The sequence below is a fragment of the Anolis sagrei genome, chromosome 2 (assembly GCF_037176765.1).
Source record: "Anolis sagrei isolate rAnoSag1 chromosome 2, rAnoSag1.mat, whole genome shotgun sequence".
In the NCBI taxonomy this organism is placed as follows: domain Eukaryota; kingdom Metazoa; phylum Chordata; class Lepidosauria; order Squamata; family Dactyloidae; genus Anolis; species Anolis sagrei.
Genome location: NC_090022.1, coordinates 49,875,407 through 49,895,860, shown reverse-complemented (window position 1 = coordinate 49,895,860; position 20,454 = coordinate 49,875,407). Strand labels below are relative to the sequence as shown.

General features: G+C 43.7%; 1 protein-coding gene across 1 annotated transcript; it reads left to right on the top strand.

The window, feature by feature from the left end:
• Positions 1–383: 383 nt before the first annotated feature.
• Positions 384–15,833, top strand: SEC13 (SEC13 homolog, nuclear pore and COPII coat complex component). Its single transcript, XM_060766268.2, has 9 exons — positions 384–533; positions 7,143–7,187; positions 7,899–8,014; positions 8,712–8,863; positions 9,983–10,116; positions 11,587–11,720; positions 12,385–12,505; positions 14,109–14,255; positions 15,087–15,833. The coding sequence occupies exons 1-9, from the start codon at positions 399–401 to the stop codon at positions 15,195–15,197; spliced, it is 1,095 nt and encodes a 364-aa protein (XP_060622251.2). The 5' UTR covers positions 384–398; the 3' UTR covers positions 15,198–15,833.
• The last annotated feature ends 4,621 nt before the right edge of the window (positions 15,834–20,454 follow it).

Below are 20,454 nucleotides of genomic sequence, written 5' to 3'. Positions count from 1 at the left end.
AAATTATCCTCCCCACACCTAGGTGGTACCTAATTTTCCTACTTGACAGATGCAACTGTCTTTCGGATTGCAAAGGTCGACAACAAGCTACACAAATGGTCGGAAGCTCACTCCGACCCGGGCTGGCTTTGAACTCATTCATGACCTTTTGCTCAGAAGTGATCTTAATGCAGCTGACACTCAACCAGCTACGCTACAGTCCCGGTGCTACATTTCCCGGGATTCCTGAGCACTGAGACGAGGCATGTTAAGTGGTGTCGAACTGCATTCATCCTCCAGTGTCGGTGAATCGAGGCCTGGAACCTCCACTTCGTGCAGTGGAGGAGGAGGAGAAGGAGGAGGAGGAGGAGGAGGAACCAAGCTGCAGGCGGAACCTTTGTGCCGCCTACAGGGGGACGATGTTTCCGCCCGGACGCGCTTCCGTGTTGGACCCACGCCTCGGCGGCGCTTTGCCACGTCTGAGTGCTGCCGGGAGAGCCGTGTCTGCAGCCGGGTTCGGTCCTGCCGAAGGTCCCTCCGCCGTCGCCGCCATGGTGAGGAGCTGCCCGGGGATGGGTAGGAGGGAGGAGGCCCAGCGGAGAAGGCGAAAGGCCTTGTCAAACAGGCCTGGGCCAACTTGGGCCCTCCAGGAGTTTTGGACTCCAACTCCCACCATTCCTCACAGCCTCAGGCCTTTTCCTTTTCCCCCCTCAGCCGCTTAAGCCCAAGTTGGCCCAGACCTGATTACACGTCTTTCCCTTCCCTAACTTGGAGGCTGAAAGGCAGTTCTGTACTTTGTTCCATACTACTAGTGTTCAAAGGTGAATCCCCTCCCCTGAGTTATACCTTGCTGGAGGCTCTTCTCACAGGGTTGCTTGGGTTTGTTTTAAAGGGCGCTTACCTTGCACTGTTTTGAAAGCGAAAACTGGATTAGTGCGAAAAGGATAAACTCTGGATCGGAAAATCTTCTAGTATGGTGAGATTGTTGTTGTTTAGTTCTGTACTGGCTTGACAGTTCAGTTTATTGGCTGTGAAATGGGTATAGTACTCTTGTCTGCTTGAGGCAAGTGTGAATGTTGCAGTTGGCCATCTTGATTAGCATTGAATAGCTTTGCAGCTTCAAAGACTTGCTGCTTCCTGCCTGGGACATCCTTTGTTGGGAGGTGTTAACTGTCCCTGATTGTTTCTTGTCTGGAATTCTCTGGGGTTTTTTTTTAGTGTTGTTCTTTATTTACTTTCCTGATTTTAGAGTTTTTTAAATACTGGTACCCAGATTTTGTTCATTTTCATGGTTTCCTCCTTTCTGTTGAAATTGTCCACATTGTGGATTTCAATGACTTCTCAGTGTAGCCTGACATGGTGGTTGTCATAGTGGTCCAACATTTCTGTGTTCTCAAATAGTATGCTGTATACAGGTTGGTTCATCAAGTGCTCTGCTATGGCTGTGTAGGATTTCTGTAAACTGTGTGGCCCATCACGTAACATGAAAGGCATTGCAGACAAATTCAACCAAAGAAGTCAGCCATAGCAGAGTTTAACCACCTTGAGTTGCCTATAGGCTGAGAAAGGCGGTATACAAGCTTCCGGTTCCGGTATGGTGGCTGGCAGCAAACGCTGGGCTGCTCAGCCAAATTTTTCAATCTGGGGGAATCCGGAGCCCCCCCCCCCCCCTGCCTACCATCTCTTAGACGGGGGGTGAGAGAAACCCAAGCCTCAAGCCCCTGATAGAGGGGCGGAAGACCGGAAAAGAGGCTGGGGAAGGCGAAAAAACCCGGGAGATTGAGAAGGGGAAGGAGACGCCCGCCATCTTACCGCCTTCTAGTACGGCCGCCGAGATCGCTGCAGCTGCCGTTGTCGCTACCGTTGGCCCGCTGCCACCATTGATGGTAGGAGGATCGTTGCGAGGGCCACTGGCAGGCTGCTGAAGGGCAGCGTGAGGGAGGACGCCTGGTCGCCGCTGGGCCGCCGCGGCCGAGGGCAGCCTGGCCGGAAGGAAGGGCCGAGGGCTGCCTGGCCCCCTCCGCCGTGCCGCCGGGCCGGCGAATCGCCGCCTACCAGGTGACGAGTGACGAACCGCCGCCGGGGAGCGAGGAAGCCTGAAGCCGGGTGACGGGCCGCCGCTCCGAGCCGCCGAGCCGCCGAGCCGCTGAGCAGCCGCTGCCGGACCATTGCCGCCGCCGCCGCCGGCCGCCGGGTGGGGGGTTGGGCGCTCCCTAGCCCCCGCAACCGCGGCCGGTAGAGAGTCATCGCTGCGGCTTTGCCGGGCTGCTGGGCCACTGCTGAGTTGCTGGGCCCGTTTTTGGCCATCAGGCGAGTCCGTCTTCACCCTCCATTTTAGACGAGCTTCACCCTCCATCTTAACGAGCTTTTCGAGTCTCTACACCGAGCTCCCCATTGTCGGCTGAACCCATCTCGCCTCTCATCTTCACCCGCCGGTACAGAGGACCTCGTGCTGCCAACCTCCATCAGGCTATTGTTGAAACCGAGGGCCGCTTGGCCGGAAGAAAGGCCGAGTGCTGCCAGCTGCAAAGTCATCGTTGCTAGGCCCCACTGGGTTGCTGGGCCGCTGTTGGGCCGCCGAGCCATTCCACCTTTGGGCAAGTCCGCTTTTACTGAATGCTACTCTCGTGTAGACAGCTGTGCGGACCTTTGGCCGGCATTCGGGTTCTCTTTTTGTTTGGAGATCTTTAAGCTGGTTTCCCCTCTGTTTCCCCTCTGTGATCCTCTGAGCAAAGTGTGACTAACCATCTGTGCTGCCCCACCCCCGAGGTACCAACTCCGGAAGCCTATCCGCTGGTTACCAACCGTCTAAGCCCGATTGGGGGTCATAGCAATATTAGTTAACCACTACCATTATCGTACACGGGTAGTTGTATAATTATCAACTAGCACCTCCCGGTAGTCCTTGTTGTTATTGTTATCATTGTTATAAGAACGATTTGGAACACCCAAGCGTCTTCCATCTGCTGCTAGATTGCATCAGCACTTTCACCCCTTCCCTGTCCCTCCGTGCCGCACTTTATACCGTTAAGTAGAGCACTTTAGATCTAGCATTTATCAATGTGCTTTTGAATGTGTGTTGCTGCTGAGTAATTTACGATCATTTACGATCATCCTCGTTCATTGACGGACTGTTCCAGAAATTGTTGCACTTTAAGAACTTTAAGAATTGGCACTTTAAGACCTGACGATATTTTGCACTTTAAGAACTGGCTATATCGATACCACCATCTGAATCGTCGCCACCCATGTGGTCCCCTGCCCCCCTCTGGATACTGCTTACGTTGCTCTGCTGTGGCGGAGGGGGCGGAAGAGGAGGTGGCCCGGAACCTGGGATTGAGAGTGTGGTGGGGAGGGGGGAGGAGGGGGAGGGGGGATGCTGGCAAGAACTAATAAGCTTAACAACAAGCATAGGAGGAAATATCCTTATGGCTCATAACTGCGGCATGGAGGGAGGGAGGTGTTCCACTAGCCGAGGGGCCCCCATAGAGGTCGTGGTGGGAAGGAGGAGATGCGGGAGAAGGAGACCCCGAATTCGGCCTAATTCGGACCGCTTTCCTAAATTAACTATTCCCAATAGGTCTCCTAAGGTAAATTGGTGTAACCAGGTGAGCGGGCCCTCTGGCTTGAAGGTGGTGTTGTTGAACGCCAGGTCTGTCAACGGAAAAACAACTTGGATTCAGGACTTAATCCTGGAGGAGCGGGCAGACCTGGCGTGCATCACGGAGACCTGGCTGGATGAAGCGGGGGGCGTAAATCTCTCCCAGCTTTGTCCTCCAGGTTTCTCCGTGCAACACCAACCTAGAGCCGGAGGACGGGGAGGCGGGGTCGCAGTGGTCTACAGAGATTCCATCCATCTAACCAGGAGCCCCATCCCGCAGACCACAAATTTTGAATGCGTCCACCTGAGGGTGGGTGACCGGGACAGAATAGGGATTCTGCTAGTGTACCGTCCACCTCGCTGCACTACAGTCTCCCTACCTGAGCTAGCGGGGGTGGTCTCGAGCTTGGCGGTGGAGTCCCAACGGCTCCTTGTGCTGGGGGACTTCAACATCCACGCCGAGGCAACCCTCACAGGTGCGGCTCAGGACTTCATGTCTGCCATGGCAACCATGGGGCTGTCCCAACAAATAACTGGCCCCACTCACTGTGCTGGACACACATTGGACTTGGTTTTCTGCCAGGGATGGGAGCAGGGTGGCGGTGTGGAGGAGTTGTCCATCTCTCCGTTGCCATGGACCGACCACTTCCTGATTAGATTTAGGCTCACTGCGCCCCCGAACCTCCGCAAGGGTGGAGGACCCATTAAGATGGTCCGCCCCAGGAGGCTTATGGATCCGGACGGATTCCTGATGGCTCTTGGGGAGTTTCCCGCCGCCGCGGTAGGTGATAATGTCGAGGCCTTGGTCGCTCTCTGGAATGGGGAGATGACCAGGGCTATTGACAAGATCGCTCCGGAACGTCCCCTCTCAAGTAACCGAGCTAAACCAGCCCCTTGGTTCACCGAGGAGCTGGCAGCGATGAAGCGAAGGAAGAGGGTTCTAGAGAGCGTGTGGCGATCGGTCCCAAGCGAGTCAAACCGAACACGGTTTGTGTCCTTTTTGAGGGCATATGCCGCGGCAATAAAAGCCGCAAAGAAAACTTTCTTTGCGGCCACTATTGCGTCTGCAAAAAACCGTCCGGCGGAGTTGTTCCGGGTTGTCAGAGGTCTTTTAACTCCCCCCATGGGTGGGAGCCCCGACAACTCGGCAGCGCGCTGTGAAGCATTTGCTCGGTTCTTTGCAGACAAAGTCGCTTTGATCCGTTCTGGGCTGGACGCCACATTGGATGCAGTCTCTGTGGATGTGACTCAAGCACCTGCTTGTCAGTGTTTGTTGGATTCTTTTCAGTTTGTGAAACCCGAGGATGTGGACAAGATACTTGGAGGAATGAGACCCACCACGTCCATCCTAGACCCCTGCCCATCCTGGCTTCTTAAGGAGGCCAGAGGGGGATTGGCCGAGTGGGTAACGGTGGTGGTTAATGCCTCCCTTCGGGAAGGCAAGATTCCAGCGAGCCTAAAACAGGCTGTTATAAAGCCGCTGTTGAAGAAACCATCACTTGACCCCACTAAATTGGACAACTTTCGGCCTGTTTCCAATCTTCCCTTTTTGGGCAAAGTCATGGAAAGCGTGGTGGCCTCACAACTCCAGGTATTCTTGGGAGACACGGATTATCTGGATCCGGCACAGTCTGGTTTCAGACCGGGACATGGTACCGAGACGGTCTTGGTCGCCTTAGTGGATGATCTGCGCCGGGAGCTAGACAGGGGGAGTGTGTCCCTGTTGGTGCTCCTGGACCTCTCAGCGGCCTTCGATACCGTCGACCACGGTATTCTTCTGGGACGCCTTGCAGAGATGGGTCTTGGGGGCACTGCTCTGCAGTGGCTCCGGTCATTTCTGGAGGGTCGCACTCAGAAGGTGTTACTGGGGGACTCCTGTTCAACGCCGCAGCCGTTGACCTGTGGCGTTCCTCAGGGTTCCATCTTGTCCCCCATGCTGTTTAACATCTACATGAAGCCGCTGGGTGAGATCATCCGGAGTTTCGGGGTGCGGTGTCATCTGTACGCAGATGATGTCCAACTCTGTCACTCCTTCCCACCTGCTACTAAGGAGGCCGTCGAAGTCCTGAACCGGTGCCTGGCCGCTGTAATGGTCTGGATGAGGGCGAACAAACTGAAATTAAATCCAGACAAGACAGAGGTACTCCTGGTCAGTCGCAAGGCCGAACAGGGTATAGGGTTACAGCCTGTGCTGGACGGGGTCGCACTCCCCTTGAAGGCGCAGGTTCGCAGCTTGGGTGTGACCCTGGACTCATCGCTGAGCCTGGAGTCTCAGGTTTCAGCGGTGACCAGGGGAGCATTTGCACAGCTTCGGCTCGTGCGCCAGCTGCGCCCGTATCTTGGGAAGTCTGACTTGGCCACGGTGGTACACGCTTTGGTCACATCCCGCCTCGACTACTGCAACGCTCTCTACGTGGGGCTGCCCTTGAAGACGGCCCGGAAGCTTCAGCTAGTCCAGCGCGCGGCAGCCATGTTGTTAACGGGAGCTGGACGCAGAGAGCATACAACGCCTCTGCTGTCCCAGCTCCACTGGCTGCCGATTTGCTACCGGGCCCAATTTAAGGTGCTGGTGTTATCCTACAAAGCCCTAAACGGTTCCGGCCCAAAATACCTTGCAGACCGCATCTCGGCCTACGAGCCCACGAGGGCCTTGAGATCATCCGGGGAGGCCCTTCTCTCGGTCCCGCCTGCCTCACAGGCACGTCTGGCGGGGACGAGGGAGCGGGCCTTCTCGGTGGTGGCCCCCCGGCTGTGGAACACCCTCCCTGCTGAAGTTAGACAGGCGCCCTCCTTGATGGCCTTTCGTAGGGGCCTAAAAACATGGCTCTTCGAGCAGGCCTTCAATTGAGTGTAGTTAAATTGACAATGGAATGAACTAGGACTACGAATTTCGGCTATGACCCCAGGACTTGACGAAGCGGATTTTTAGTATAAGTATATGTTATGTTGTATCTGTCTGGTTTGTATCGTCTTTATTCACTGTACATTGTCTTCTTGTTGTTGTTGTTCACCGCCCCGAGTCGCCTCCGGGCTGAGAGGGGCGGTCAATAAATGCAAGAAATAAATAAATAAATAAATAAATAATAATACAAATACAATAAATAAATAAATAAAATAAACCATCTCTGTGTACTTCTTGCTTTATGAAAGTCGACAGGTGAATTGGAGGCACATACTCAAACACACAAACCGATATTTGCTTCAAAGTCTTATCTAACCCTGGCCATCTGGGTATAAAGGAGAAAATGGGTGACACTTATAGGTTCATGCAAAATTTATTTCCTCATATATTTTGGAAGTACAAGCAGCCAAAGAGCTGTAAGTTTTAATTCGCTGCACCAGTTACAATCATTATGTTAGTACAGATTCATGTGTTGGCTGAGGACACTATTTGAAGTACAGAAGGGAGCAAGATAATCTAAATCACTTTCATTGTATGCACTAATGATTGCTTCAAATCTTGAAGCAAGCGATTATACATATTTTGATGCTTGATTTTGAAATGTAGGGTAAAAATCCGTTCACGTCTTTATCATTTCTGACTATGTATTTTTCTCATTAGGTGTCCGTAATTAACACAGTAGACACTTCCCATGAGGATATGATAGTAAGTATGTGCTACTTTTGAAATTTTCCCCCGTTCCTCCTGAAAAAAAGTGTGAGGAATTCAATTTTAATTAGATTGAAAGAAAACTACTACTTGCTGAGTACTCTTTTCAATGGTGAAATGAGAAAGGAAGCAACAGTGAGTCTGTGGGATCATTTTAAGGTTGCATGTAGTTTCTTCTTACACTTTAATGCATTTACACTGTATTCTAAATATACATGTTTTAGAAATGTCTTACTTATTTTCTTCATAAAGTAGGAAGTAATTTGTCAATCTTGTATAGTCCTCTTTCTTGTTAACTATCTGCCTTGCCAGATTGCATCAAAATATATCCAAAATAATATTTAATATTGTGATTTATAGTGTTATTTTTATTATTATTTCAAAAAAGAACTGACATGACTTTCCAGATAACTCTAAAATACTTAATGTCAACAAAAAAGGGACCTGGTAACTTTTGCCTGTTCAAAATAGAAGATGCAGCAGATTCCCCCCCCCTCCCGATTTGAGGCTCTAGTGATGTTTTGCCTGTGTTTTTGGAATAGTATGTTAACAGTGGTGTCCCCCCCCCCCCCCCAGCAAAATGCTCTGTGATCAATTTTTTCATTCTTTTATTGGTTTTAGTTGTTCAAGGTTTTTTTTAAAAATCTATTGTTTTAATGAAACCTAAGTTGGTAGATGACCATGAAAACTTTTTTTATTGCTTCCCAGCATGATGCTCAAATGGATTATTATGGCACCCGGTTGGCAACATGCTCCTCAGACAGATCAGTTAAAATATTTGATGTGCGGAACGGAGGGCAAATTCTCATAGCTGACTTAAGAGGGTGAGATACTATCATCTTTACTTGGCAGTTTCTTCTTTTAAAACTATTTATCGAAAATACAAATTCTGGTTGACTGAAATACGGTTTAAATTGCTCTGTCTTAATTTATAAATCTCCCAATTTACAGAGCAGGAGAGAGCAATTTTTGAATACAGTGTATTGAGACAGTGGTTGGGGCAAAGAAAATGATGAGAGGGAACAGTTTAATTGCAAGAGCATCAGAGACTTGATATAAGACATAATGAAAACCATCCTTCATTAGAAAACTGCTTTTTATGCAGGGGGGGGGGGGGACTTAAGGGTTTCTCAGAGTTGCTCCCTACTACTGCCATCAGTCCTCTTTCTGTAGATTTTGCTTTGCCCATGACATTATAGTTGGCACATGCTGTGACCTTTTTGATCAGGGGATTGAGAACTCAAAATAATTGTCGTCACTAGTCTGTTCAAGGGGCTGTTATACATACCCTTCTGTCACAAAGCAGTTTATTAAAATATCAAAATAAAAGACAGAAATCATATTGGTTTCTGTCTTTTATTTTGATATTTTAGAATACATAAATAAACTTTTGTGCTCTGTATTGATCATATGACATTTTCATGATTTTTTTTCAAAATGCTCTCCATGTTTAATAACTAAGGAAGGAAAATGTTGCTAACCTATAACCTATCTTTTCTGTTGTTTTTATTTATTTGATAGGCACGAAGGCCCTGTGTGGCAGGTAGCTTGGGCTCATCCCATGTATGGAAACATCCTGGCTTCCTGTTCCTATGACCGGAAAGTTATTATCTGGAAAGAGGAGAATGGTACATGGGAAAAGACCTATGAATACACAGGACACGATTCATCAGGTGTGGATTGTCCCAGTGCCAGCTAGTTGGGCAGAGCAGTTTAATACCTCTCTACAGCTTAATTGTAATCCCCATATATTGATTCGTGATTTTGTTCAATCAAATGTATTGACTTTTTTCAAAAACATTGCATTTTTCAGAATTATATTGAAGTTTTGAAACATTGCATTAAGTATTTCAGCTGAGTTTTAGTAATTGAAATGCATAACAAAGATGGAAGTTTTGAGGCATTTGTTTTTTGTGAAGAGCATATAGTGGAACAAAATAATAATAATAATAATAATAATAATAATAATAATAATAATAAATAAATAAAACTTTATTTATACCCCGCTACCATCTCCCCAGGGGACTCGGTGCGGCTTACATGAGGCCGAGCCCGCAATACAACAATACAAGCAATAACAATAACAATACATGCAATAAAAATAAATCACATAGACAATAACATAAGCATTGACAATAGTACAGGACACTTTAAAATCTATGGCTGGGCCAAATGTAATTAAAAATTTAAAATGATGTTGGTCATGGACGAGATAAGGAAGTGGGCGTAGTGGAGACATACAAACAGACCTAAATCGATATAAAGTGCTTTAGAGGATAAGTGCTGAGGATTCATTATTCTGGGAAGGCACACTGGAACAAAAAAAAAAAAATCAAAATCCAATAATGTGGCCTCAAACTATTCTTGCACATAATAAATCTTTGTTTCTGCATCTCTTTACTAAAACTGTACTAACACTTCCAGTTCATAACTCCTGGTGTTTTCTTAGTTACTAATTATGCTGCCAACCACCAGAATTTGTGGATATGATAAGCATTGTTGCACAATTCACTGCTAATGTTAAAATGTTAGAACAGCACTGCAGTCAACAGTTGCTGTACCATCATGTGTGTTAAAGCAATCTGCACTTGTGCCATGTAAAATTCCTAATGCTTTGCAGTTGGGAAATTAAAACCCATTGGCATAGTGCAAATGACTTCCCACATGAACAGTTTTATCTGGTGCTGTCTGTTGCATCTCTTATATCTCTTAAGGGCAGAGAGCAGATGATTTTCCCTTGATTTTTGCTGTGTCTGCACAATAATCTGACCACATTCTTTGCATTTTCTCAGTGAACTCTGTGTGCTGGGCCCCACAAGACTTTGGGCTGATCCTTGCTTGTGGCAGTTCGGATGGAGCCATCTCTCTGCTGAGCTACACTGGTGACGGACAGTGGGAGATTAAAAAAATCAGCAATGCACACACAGTGAGTACATTTTCATTTTGCAATACCTGTGACAATGGCAGTTTCCATTGCTGGATGTATAACTGGGAGATTCTTTGCTTGTTGGAAGCTGTGGATGGGTGTTTGTCTGGGCATTGTGGAAACATGATGCTGGGTTCGTTGGAGATTAAAAGGTTTGCTACTGTAAAGCAACGTGGGATCTGGTTCCATGATTACCCTTCCCATTAAACAAGAACCTCAAGACCCATCAATTGGCGTCAGGTGCAAAATGTTTAGGAAGAAGAGTTTGCACGCAGAGAACTAACAAATGAGAGGCCCTTTGTTCCAAGTCTTAGTTTTGGAACAAGTCTATGATTTGTGTCTCCCACACAAATGACCTCCTAGTTTTCTTTATTTTGATTTGGAATTGAAGGTGAGAGAAAGGTAGTTTCATTTCATACTTCCATAAAAATAACATTTGAACAGTGTACTTATTTGCTTCCTTCTAAAAAAGCACAGATCAGCATATATATGCATTATTCATATTGACATTGCCCTGCTTAGCCCCAGGTTTGCAGTTACAGCCAGAGAACCATCAGTACACTTTCTCTCTTCTTACTTTTAAGCTAACTGTGAGTGACACAAGATAATCCAAGCTACCTACCTCAAAGTTTTAAAGATCAAGACAAATAGCTGAGGGTTTAAGAATTTTCCAGCCTTGAGTAATAGCATTCTGTTCAACACAAAATAGATATATAATGTATTAACAAAATAGGTTAATATAATGACAGTGGACTGCTTCTGTTCAGGATATTCGCTTCTCTTCTCCTCGGTCCTAATAGTCCATAGACACTGAACAAAATCAATCGTCATTGCACTGCTGTAAGGAATTTCCACTTCTAAATGTGATTTTCTCCACATATATGTATGTTTGTATGTGTATAGATGGCTTTGTTTTGGATATAGAAGGCATGGCATTTGCTAGAAACAAAGGAATTGATTATACTGTTGTATTTGGCATTCTGCTATTTGGAACTTCTTGTGAGAGGGGACATGATGGCCATGTAATAATATATGAGGGAATGTCATAGGGAGGAGGCTTTTTTTCTGCTGCCCTGGAGAGTAGGATGCGGAACAATGGCTTCAAACTACAGGGAAGGAGATTCCACCTGAACATGAGGAAGATCTTCCTAACCGTGAGAGCTGTTCAGCAGTGGAACTCTCTGCCCTGGAGTGTGGTGGAGGCTCCTTTTTTAGATGCTTTTAAACAGAAGCTGGATGGCCATCTGTCAGGAGTGCTTTGAATGCGATTTTCCTGCCTCTTGGCAGGGGGCTGGACTGGGTGGCCCACAAGGTCTCTTCTAACTCAATGATTCTGTAAGAGAGGAAATGCTTAGTATGTGACTTCTTAAACTTTTACTGCATTTGGCTAGTAGATGTTCAAGAATGAAATGTAGGTGTTCCTTTGTCTGTAAACAATAAGCAGCTGCATACATGTGCCATCTTTCCTAGATTGGCTGCAATGCTGTTAGCTGGGCCCCTGCTGTTGTGCCAGGAAGCCTCATAGACCAGCCATCAAGCCAAAAACCAAATTATATTAAGCGTTTTGCTTCTGGTGGCTGTGATAACCTCATCAAGATTTGGAAGTAAGTAATTACTGTTTTCTTTATTAGTTATCTTTATCTCCCACTTTTGCTTCAGTGAGCTCGGAGTGGTTGCCATGCCTCTTCACTTCAAGAAGTCATTCTGAGTTTTGCGATCTCTTCCTCTCAGGTCCCATCCTACGCTCTGTCTATGGCACTGCACTGCCTTACATTCTGAGATTTTTTTCTTTTTGCTTCCCATAAAAGAAAGGAAGCCTACCTTATGCTTACCCTCTTCTCAGGCTTGCTCTCACATCCTTGAAGGAATTCAACCACTTAAAAGGTGGTGATTATTGTGCAAGCCTCTGACAAGGAAGTTTTGCATTTGCAGTAGGTTCTCCTTTCTATTCTCCACTCCATGACATTTCAAAGCCTTGTTCTTTAGATTTCTACAAAAACAACTACAATATCCCCAAGAAGCTTTAAATAAGCTGTGGCTAACTACTCTTCAAAATGGAAATTGAATTCATTCTAAGTAGTCCTGCTATGCGTAATTGCAAATGAAGTTAAGAATCTTTGCCATAAAAACCAGGTTGTTCTTTGTAATGGTTGGATTGCAGTCCCAGCTCTCCTCCTTTTCTTTTAAAAGAAAACAATTCCCTTTCTTGCAACAGAGTCAGTGTCAGGAACACTTTTTCAACGCATCTCTTTTTCACAATCCTTCCAGAGAAGAAGATGGTCAGTGGAAAGAAGAGCAGAAACTAGAAGCTCACAGTGATTGGGTCAGAGATGTGGCCTGGGCTCCCTCCATAGGTTTGCCAACAAGCACTATTGCCAGCTGCTCACAGGTACAAATCAAATTCCTAAAGAGAGAGAAAAAATGAAACAACAATTTTTGCTGAAGTATTTCTGCTAGACTCTTGTTGATTCTTACAGGGGAGTCATGCCACTGGTAATATTAATAAAATAGATTTTACATCTTTGGCTTCCATACATGTATACTCTGCTAGTTTCAGTGGCTCTACAATTGACAAAAAGCCAATTCAAACATGCTAAAAGTTTCATTATGCGGTACTTACTTTGAAGGTAGTTGTTATACTCCAGAAGCTTTGCTTTTGTGACTGCCACAAACTATGTTAAATTGGTTGAGACTCTGAGATATTCATTGAAAAACTATAGCAAAATGTGCTGCAGGATGTCCCGCAAAAACAAAGTTCATGCAGTTTAATAAACTGTCTTCCATGTTTTTATGTACAGTAGAGTCTTGTTTATCCAACATAAATGGGTTGGCAGAAGGTTGGATAAGTGAAAATGTTGCATAATAAGGAGGGATTAAGGAAAAACCAGTTAAATTACGTTAGGGCTTTACAAATTAAGCGCCAAAACATCATGTTTTACAACCAATCAACAGAAAAAACAGTTCAATACACAGCAACGCTATGTAGTAATTTAGCACCAAAACATCGCAGTGTATTGAAACAGCTGTGGATCTGGGCGGGAGGCAGATTGTGTTGGATAATACAGAATGTTGGATGAGTGAAGGTTGGATAAGTGAAACTCTACTGTATAACCAATTAGGACATGACCTTTATAACCTAGGAACAAAAATTGCACAACACAGTGTGATATTTCTGTTATTGAAAAAATAATATAATAGATTTTAAAAAAGATTGTCAGAGTAGTGTAACAAGAGTACAATGGAGAGTACAAAAATAGTGTCAGTTTCCCAGCCACAGGAAGGGATGGTCATTCAGATATATAATCCATCAACTGGAATCTAAAGCAGTCCAGTCAAAACCTATTCAATTTTAGATCTACATTTGTCTGTTGGAAACCTGAATAGTACAAATGCAATGACAGGTTGCTGTTAGGACCGAATACAAACAAATATTGCAAGTTGGCAAACGAGGTCATGCAAAATCAACTCATTTGAAGTGTGGTTCTGGAGAAGAGTTATAGGGATGCTGTGTGCTGCAAAGCAGACAAATAAGTGGGTCCTAGAACAAATCAGGTCTGGACTCAAATACATTAATAGCTACAAAAGACAAGAAGCATGCTTGGTAAGGCAGAGTCAGTTGGAAAAGAGGAAGACCACATTCCAAATGGACAGTTGAGGAAGCCTGCAGGACGTATTACTGTTACTGTGGCTTAGAGCTCTACTCATAAGGTCACCACAAGGCAAGATCCACTTAAAGGCAGTTAACAATAAAAAACAACCAGGCAGGGAGAGATTGCCTTGTTTAAAGGCTGGTTTGAATAGATTTCACATCTTTGATATCTTAGAAGCAAAAAATATGCTATTGTTTTGCTACACCTTTGCAGGTAGCCAATTCTGTCTCACACCAGAAGCGACTTGCAGTTTCTCAAGTTGCTCTTCACACAAAAAAGAAAACACATAGTGCTGAAAGTAAGATCTCCGTTGTCCATAATGTTCTGTTTGCTTTTTCCTAGGACGGCAGAGTGTTTATCTGGATGTGTGACGATGCCTCAGGAAACTCATGGTCACCAAAATTGTTACATAAATTCAATGACGTAGTCTGGCATGTTAGCTGGTCTATTACTGCTAATATTCTTGCAGTTTCTGGAGGAGACAACAAAGTGAGTGCCAAAGCAGTTTAAATGTTGCCTTTATCTTCTAAAGTCAGGACGCATTTGTGCATTGGTTCTTTGCCTTGTGAGGTCAGAGTTTTGAATCAAGTCAAGTTCAGGATCTGATTTGTACTTTGAAACCAATACCAGTTCAATAGAAGATGTAACCAATGATTTGTTTAACTCAGCCTTGCAGAGAGGAGGAAAGAAATGAGACTCGGGCATAAGATTTGTCCTTGATTTCAGTAAAATTTGGTTTATTATACTATAACTGAGTCTGAATAGGCCCATTTCAGTTTTGGTATAGTGATGCATAGAAATAAATCTTTACTCATTCTCCCTATCCTCTCATAGTTTGATAAACTCTACACCATTTAATATTCCTTTTTTTTCAAACTACAAATTGGTCCCATATATTGATAATAGGATCCCCTCACTGTCTTTACTTTTTTATTTCTCCCAAAGGAAAACAGCTTTGCCTAATTTCTTGAGTTAAGATTGTATGGAATACAAGAGTCCAAATATACTATTTGGCAGAATACTTTAGTACCATTGGATCTGCCAATTAATAGATTACCTTTTTAAACATATCCTTTATTAACCCTGTAAATTTGCTTTGTTAAATTGGAACTAGGCCAATGTTACTAATTGTGATTCTCTGCAGCTAGCTTGAATGGGAGTTTTTTGAAGTATCGTTTAGATCCATAATAAAAATACTGTCTTCTTCCAGTATAAAATAGCAGGTAAATGTGATTTTCAGAAGGTCCAAAATTAATCTTGCTGACCTTCTCAATTGAAAAATCCATGCAGAGTTTAACATGCTAATTTTGATTATTTTAGGTAACTTTATGGAAAGAATCGGTAGATGGACAATGGGCTTGTATCAGCGATGTGAACAAGGGCCAAGGAGCAGTATCTGCCATTACGGAAGGGCAGCAGAATGAACAGTGACAGATTGAATGAACAACGATCAAGAATTTTCAGTCCAAGGAAATCGACATGATTTTTACTATCTTTTTTTATTAAACCAGATTTCCTCAGTCTGGGACTCAGAAAAATAAAACTCCAAGAACATTCTATAGTTGCTTTTATTCCAACTATATACCTTAACATTTCACTTTAATTGACACTTTGTAAAATTTAAAGCAAACTGTACATGGCGAGATATCCAATATGTTGGTTTTTTGCTGTATAATTCTTTTAGAATACAGGTTAATTCCTTGATAATTTTACTGGAGAGCTTTGTTGAGCTTTGAATTGACTCCTGCCTTCCACGAGAAGGAGAGAAAGTTAGCTTTCTGTGGCTTAAAAGTTCTCTTTCAGAATGATATGTCTACTTTCTACAGTTTTCTCATACATAAACCTTTTTGTAATATTTTCTCTTTCAACGAGAAAGGAAGAAGCTATCAAATATGTAGTAGACAGTTCGACCTTAGGAGAGAAGGCTGCCGTTTATATATGGTGTAGGAGCCAAGAATGCAAAGTAACCTTTAACCTACAGTTTGCTTTCATGTGTATGATGGAAATATTTATAAATTTGACTTCCAAAATAATGCAAACCTAATAAACTTTAACCCATTTTGTGTACTTTGGTGTCCTTTCAGTTTAAATAAACTTCAGGCACAGGGCGTCCTTTCTAAATGGTTTGGGCATGGCATAAAAGTACCTGTAATCCTTTTTAATCTACCTGTATGCTTAACTAACATGTGTTCCACCTGGTCAAGAAATTGGATAGAGTTGTTTCAGCACTTAGCAGAGAAAAGAAATAGCAAGATGGTGCAGTGGATTAAATCACTGAGCTGCTGAACTTGCTGACCAAAAGATTGGTGGTTCGAATCCGGGGAGTGCAGGGATCTCCTGCTGTTAGCCCCAGCTTCTGCCAACCTAGCAGTTCAAATAACATGCCAATGTGTGTAGATCAATAGGTACTACTTCTGCGGGAAGGTAACGGCACTCCATACAGTCATGCTGGGCACATGACCTTGGAGGAGTCTACAGACAACGGCGGCTCTTCGGCTTAGAAATGGAGACGAGCACCCCCCCGCCCAGAGTTGGACACCAGTAGACGTAATGTAAAGGGGAAACCTTTACCTTTATTGTGTTACCTTTGTACCAGGAAAGGACGGGACAGTGCGGAGTAGCGGTAGGATGAATAAAATTCAGAAGCAGGACAGGTGTCCCCCAGAAATCTTTTGCTGTACTCTACCGTTCCCAAGCCATAACTAGTAAAGTATGTAGTTTATTGCTTATAAATTCATTTGAAGATGGAATCACAGAGTTGTAAGAAGAGTACAAGGGTCCTCTGGTCCAACTCTCTGACATACAGGAAAAGCATGATCAAAGCACTCCCAAGAGAGGGCCATCCAGCCTCTGTTTAAAAGCCTCTAAAGAAGGAGCTTCACACTCAGAGGCAGTGAGTTCCACTGTTCAACAGCGTTTGCAGTCAGAAAGTTCTTCCTAATGTTCCGGTGGAATCTTTTCCTGTAATTTGAATCTATTGCTCTGTGTCCTAGCCTCCAAAGCAACAGAAAACAATCTTGCCCCCCCCCCCCACCCTCAATGTGACACCTTTGATCATTTTGGCATGTATGGTACACTCCTATTAATATTTCCATGCCTTCAACACAGGAGATTTACTTCCTGGGAATGTTTGCAATCTTAGGTAACTGCAGAGTTGCATGTTGATTTATGATGACCCCATTAATGCTGGGTGTTTGTGTTGTCCTTGAAACATTTCACGTCATGAGGAGAGGCAGGTAACCATTATTATTATTATTATTATTATTATTATTATTATTATTATTATTATTGAGCCCCCGGTGGCACAGTGGGTCACAGGTTCGAATCCGGGGAGAGCACGGATGAGCTCCCTCTATCAGCTCCAGCTCCCCATGTGGGGACATGAGAGAAGCCTCCCACAAGGATGGTAAAAACATCAAAACATCTTGGCGTTCCCTGTCCTTGCAGACTGCCAATTCTCTCACACCAGAAGCGACTTGCAGTTTCTCAAGTCGCTCCTGACACGACCAAATATAATAATAATAATTATTATTATTATTATTATTATTATTATGTTATTTTAAATATATATAACTTCTCTTTATACATTCAGTACCTAGGATGTCTGTAAACTATATTAAATATATAAACCTACATGAAAGCTAGTAACCATTAACAGTAAAAATAAAGCCAGGAGCAAGACCATTATTTTGGTGCATTTAAGAACTGACTAAACAAAGACCTAAATTTTCGATCTCAAGTTTTCAATCTATAGAGACTGCCATAGTTGTTTGTATTGGAGCATGCAAGGAATCAGTTAATGTGTGTGTGTGAACTGTAAAATAAGATGCATGAAGCTGATTTGTCAGGCTATGCTTGTGACTTTTGGATACTGTCACATTGTTCAAGCTTGAGCTATGCAGATATTCAGAGAAGCTAACAGAAGAAAGAGAGAGACAGAGTTTGGCGTATTCTCTTGCTTAATTAGCTGCTAAAGGAATTTATCCACATGGACAAAGAAAGACAAATTTAAATCTCTCATAAAGGAAATTAGGTGAGTTGATGCAATTGATCCCATTGTACATATGTTGTTCTGAACTACAAATATTAAACGACTTGTTCTTTACTGTTCACCTGCGTGGCATATTTTCTTTCTCTGGCAAGGCAGTGCCAGTGCTGATCAAACATGAGCTACACATGGTTTATTTTACATTATGCCAGTTTTTTGCTGCTGTAAGGAATCTCTCTTTCTCTACCCAAAGGCAAGAGACATCTCAAGTCTGTCAGAAATCAGCCGTTGCTTCTTTACCCCAACATACATTGTGAGATGTAACTTGAAACTCCAAAGCCCATCCACCAGCACTTCATTCACAACTCAATCTGCAGACACTGTAGTTACAGCATTGGCTTAATTTGAAATCTTTTCAGTTTCTTCTTCCCATCCTATGCTTTTTAGACCATCTCCGTTGATGTAAAGCTCGAGAGAAGTTGAGGTTATTTAGAATCTTGGTTCATGTTAACAAAGGTATTATCCAAAAGCTGATTTTTCAAAAACCAAATGAACACGACTGTTAATTGGTTGATGGAGATTCAACAAAAAAATAAGCTAAATGGACCTTCCTGCAAAGGAAATTAGAAATCCCACCCACAGAAAGTTGTATCATGGGACTAGCATTACTTGTCCCTATCAAGGAATTGAACAGTTTTCCTATATAATGTTGAAATACATGTTTGCTTGAATACAAACAGAACAGTCATAACATTCCTGATTCAATAAGGACATAATACTTGAGACTGAGACAAACTGAAAGAAGCGGCTAGGAAATTAATTTTGTAGAAACCTCTTGGGAACCATGGAATTGCTGGATTGATTTATCTTGGTTGGTAATCACTCCTAACAACACAAAAATGACCCTCACTTCATGACCCACCTTTCCTATAATACTTCCAGATCAAATAATTGTATAAGCAGTCGAGCAAAAATGGATGCTTTCAGCTGATAAATATTGACCCTTTGTCCATGTAACCCAGACCAATATGAGTTTTTAAAAATGTAACAGCACAATTATCACAAAAGGTCAGGCTTGTCTGTTAGTTTTTTGTCCATAATTTCCATCATCAGCCCTGAATCCGATCTGCCTTGCCATATGCTTGTTTTTTTAAGGTCAGAGCCTAGTAGGAAAGTCCTACAAATGCTAGCAAAAGGTACAAACATACCTCCATAGCTGGAAAGCTTTTCATGGGCTAGTGTTTTGATTGCACCACATTATAAATTGCTTGAAAAGAATGTCAGAGGAACCCAGGGCAGCAAGATGTATTTTTACAGGAGAACAGATGATCGAAGGATGACACATTCAGCATGCTTTTTTAGATGCTTTCTTTCTTTTCACTTTCTGTCTTACTCTTGGCTTTACATCTGTTGTTGCAAACTGCATTTAAAGTGCAAAGGCGGTAAAAGTTTGGCTAATAGGGAAGGAAGGAGAAGAGAGGAGAAGAAAAGAAAAGGAAAAAATAAAAAAGAGAAGACAAGAGAATGAGAAAAAATATGGAGAGAAGAGAGAGGTTAAAGAGAAGAGAGAAATGTGAAGAGAAGAGAGAATAGAAGCAAAAAGACAAAAGAAAAGACGAGAAGAGAGAGAGGAGAGGTAGAATCTGACCCTTCCCAAAGTCTGGAAAAAAACTTTATTTATATTCTGTCCTTCTTCCCTAGGAGATTTGGAGCGGATTACAGCATAATGCCTTCACAATAGTATACAATGAGACACAAAACACAAACAAAGACAGAGGCTTCTCCTTATATTTCTGGCTTTTGGAGGCTGTGCTCATCTCTGGCTCTGGGGAGGTGCTTTCTCCATTTTCAAGCTGAGGAGGCTGCTTTGCCACCTGGTTGTGTGGACGGCAAGATTCCTTGGAGCATATCTTTGCCTTTTCCTGTCAAAGCGGTACCTATTTATCTACTCACATTTGCATGTTTTCAAACTGCTAGGTAGGCAGGAGCTGGAATTGACAGATGGGAGCTCACCCGTCTCGTGGATTCAAACTGCCAACCTTCAAGTTGGCAGTTCAGCCAACCTTCAGGTCAGGAATTCAGCAGCACAAGGGTTTAACCCATTGTGCCACCCATTGAGTATGTTACACTAGTACAAATTGGATGTCATCAAAGCATGTGTTAAAGGTAAAGGTTTCCCCTGACATGAAGTCTAGTTGTGTCCAACTCTAGGGGGTGATGCTCATCTCCATTTCTAAGCCGAAGAACCGGCATTGTTCATAGACACCTCCAAAGCCATGTGGCCATTATGACTGCATGGAGCGCTGTTACCTTCATGTCAAGATGTAACTATTGATCTACTCACATTTGCACATTTTCAAACTGCTATGTCAACAGAAGCTGGGCCTAACAGTGGGAGCTCACCCCACTCCCTGGATTCGAACCACCAACCTTTCAGTCAACAAGTTCCGCAGCTCAGCGGTTTAACCCGCTGTGCTACCAGGGGGCCTAAGCATGTGTTACAATGTCCAAATTTGCTCCTAGTTGCCCTTCTGCCTTTTCATCCCATCATTATAGTGCTTAGTAGCAATGGACAGTGACATGAAAGAAAATAAAACAATCTTATTAAAATTCTAAGCAAGAACTTTTCTCAACAAATTTTCCTCTCAAAATAAAAGTTTGGTGGGGGGTTTTTTCTTAATGATCATCAACAAGTACTTC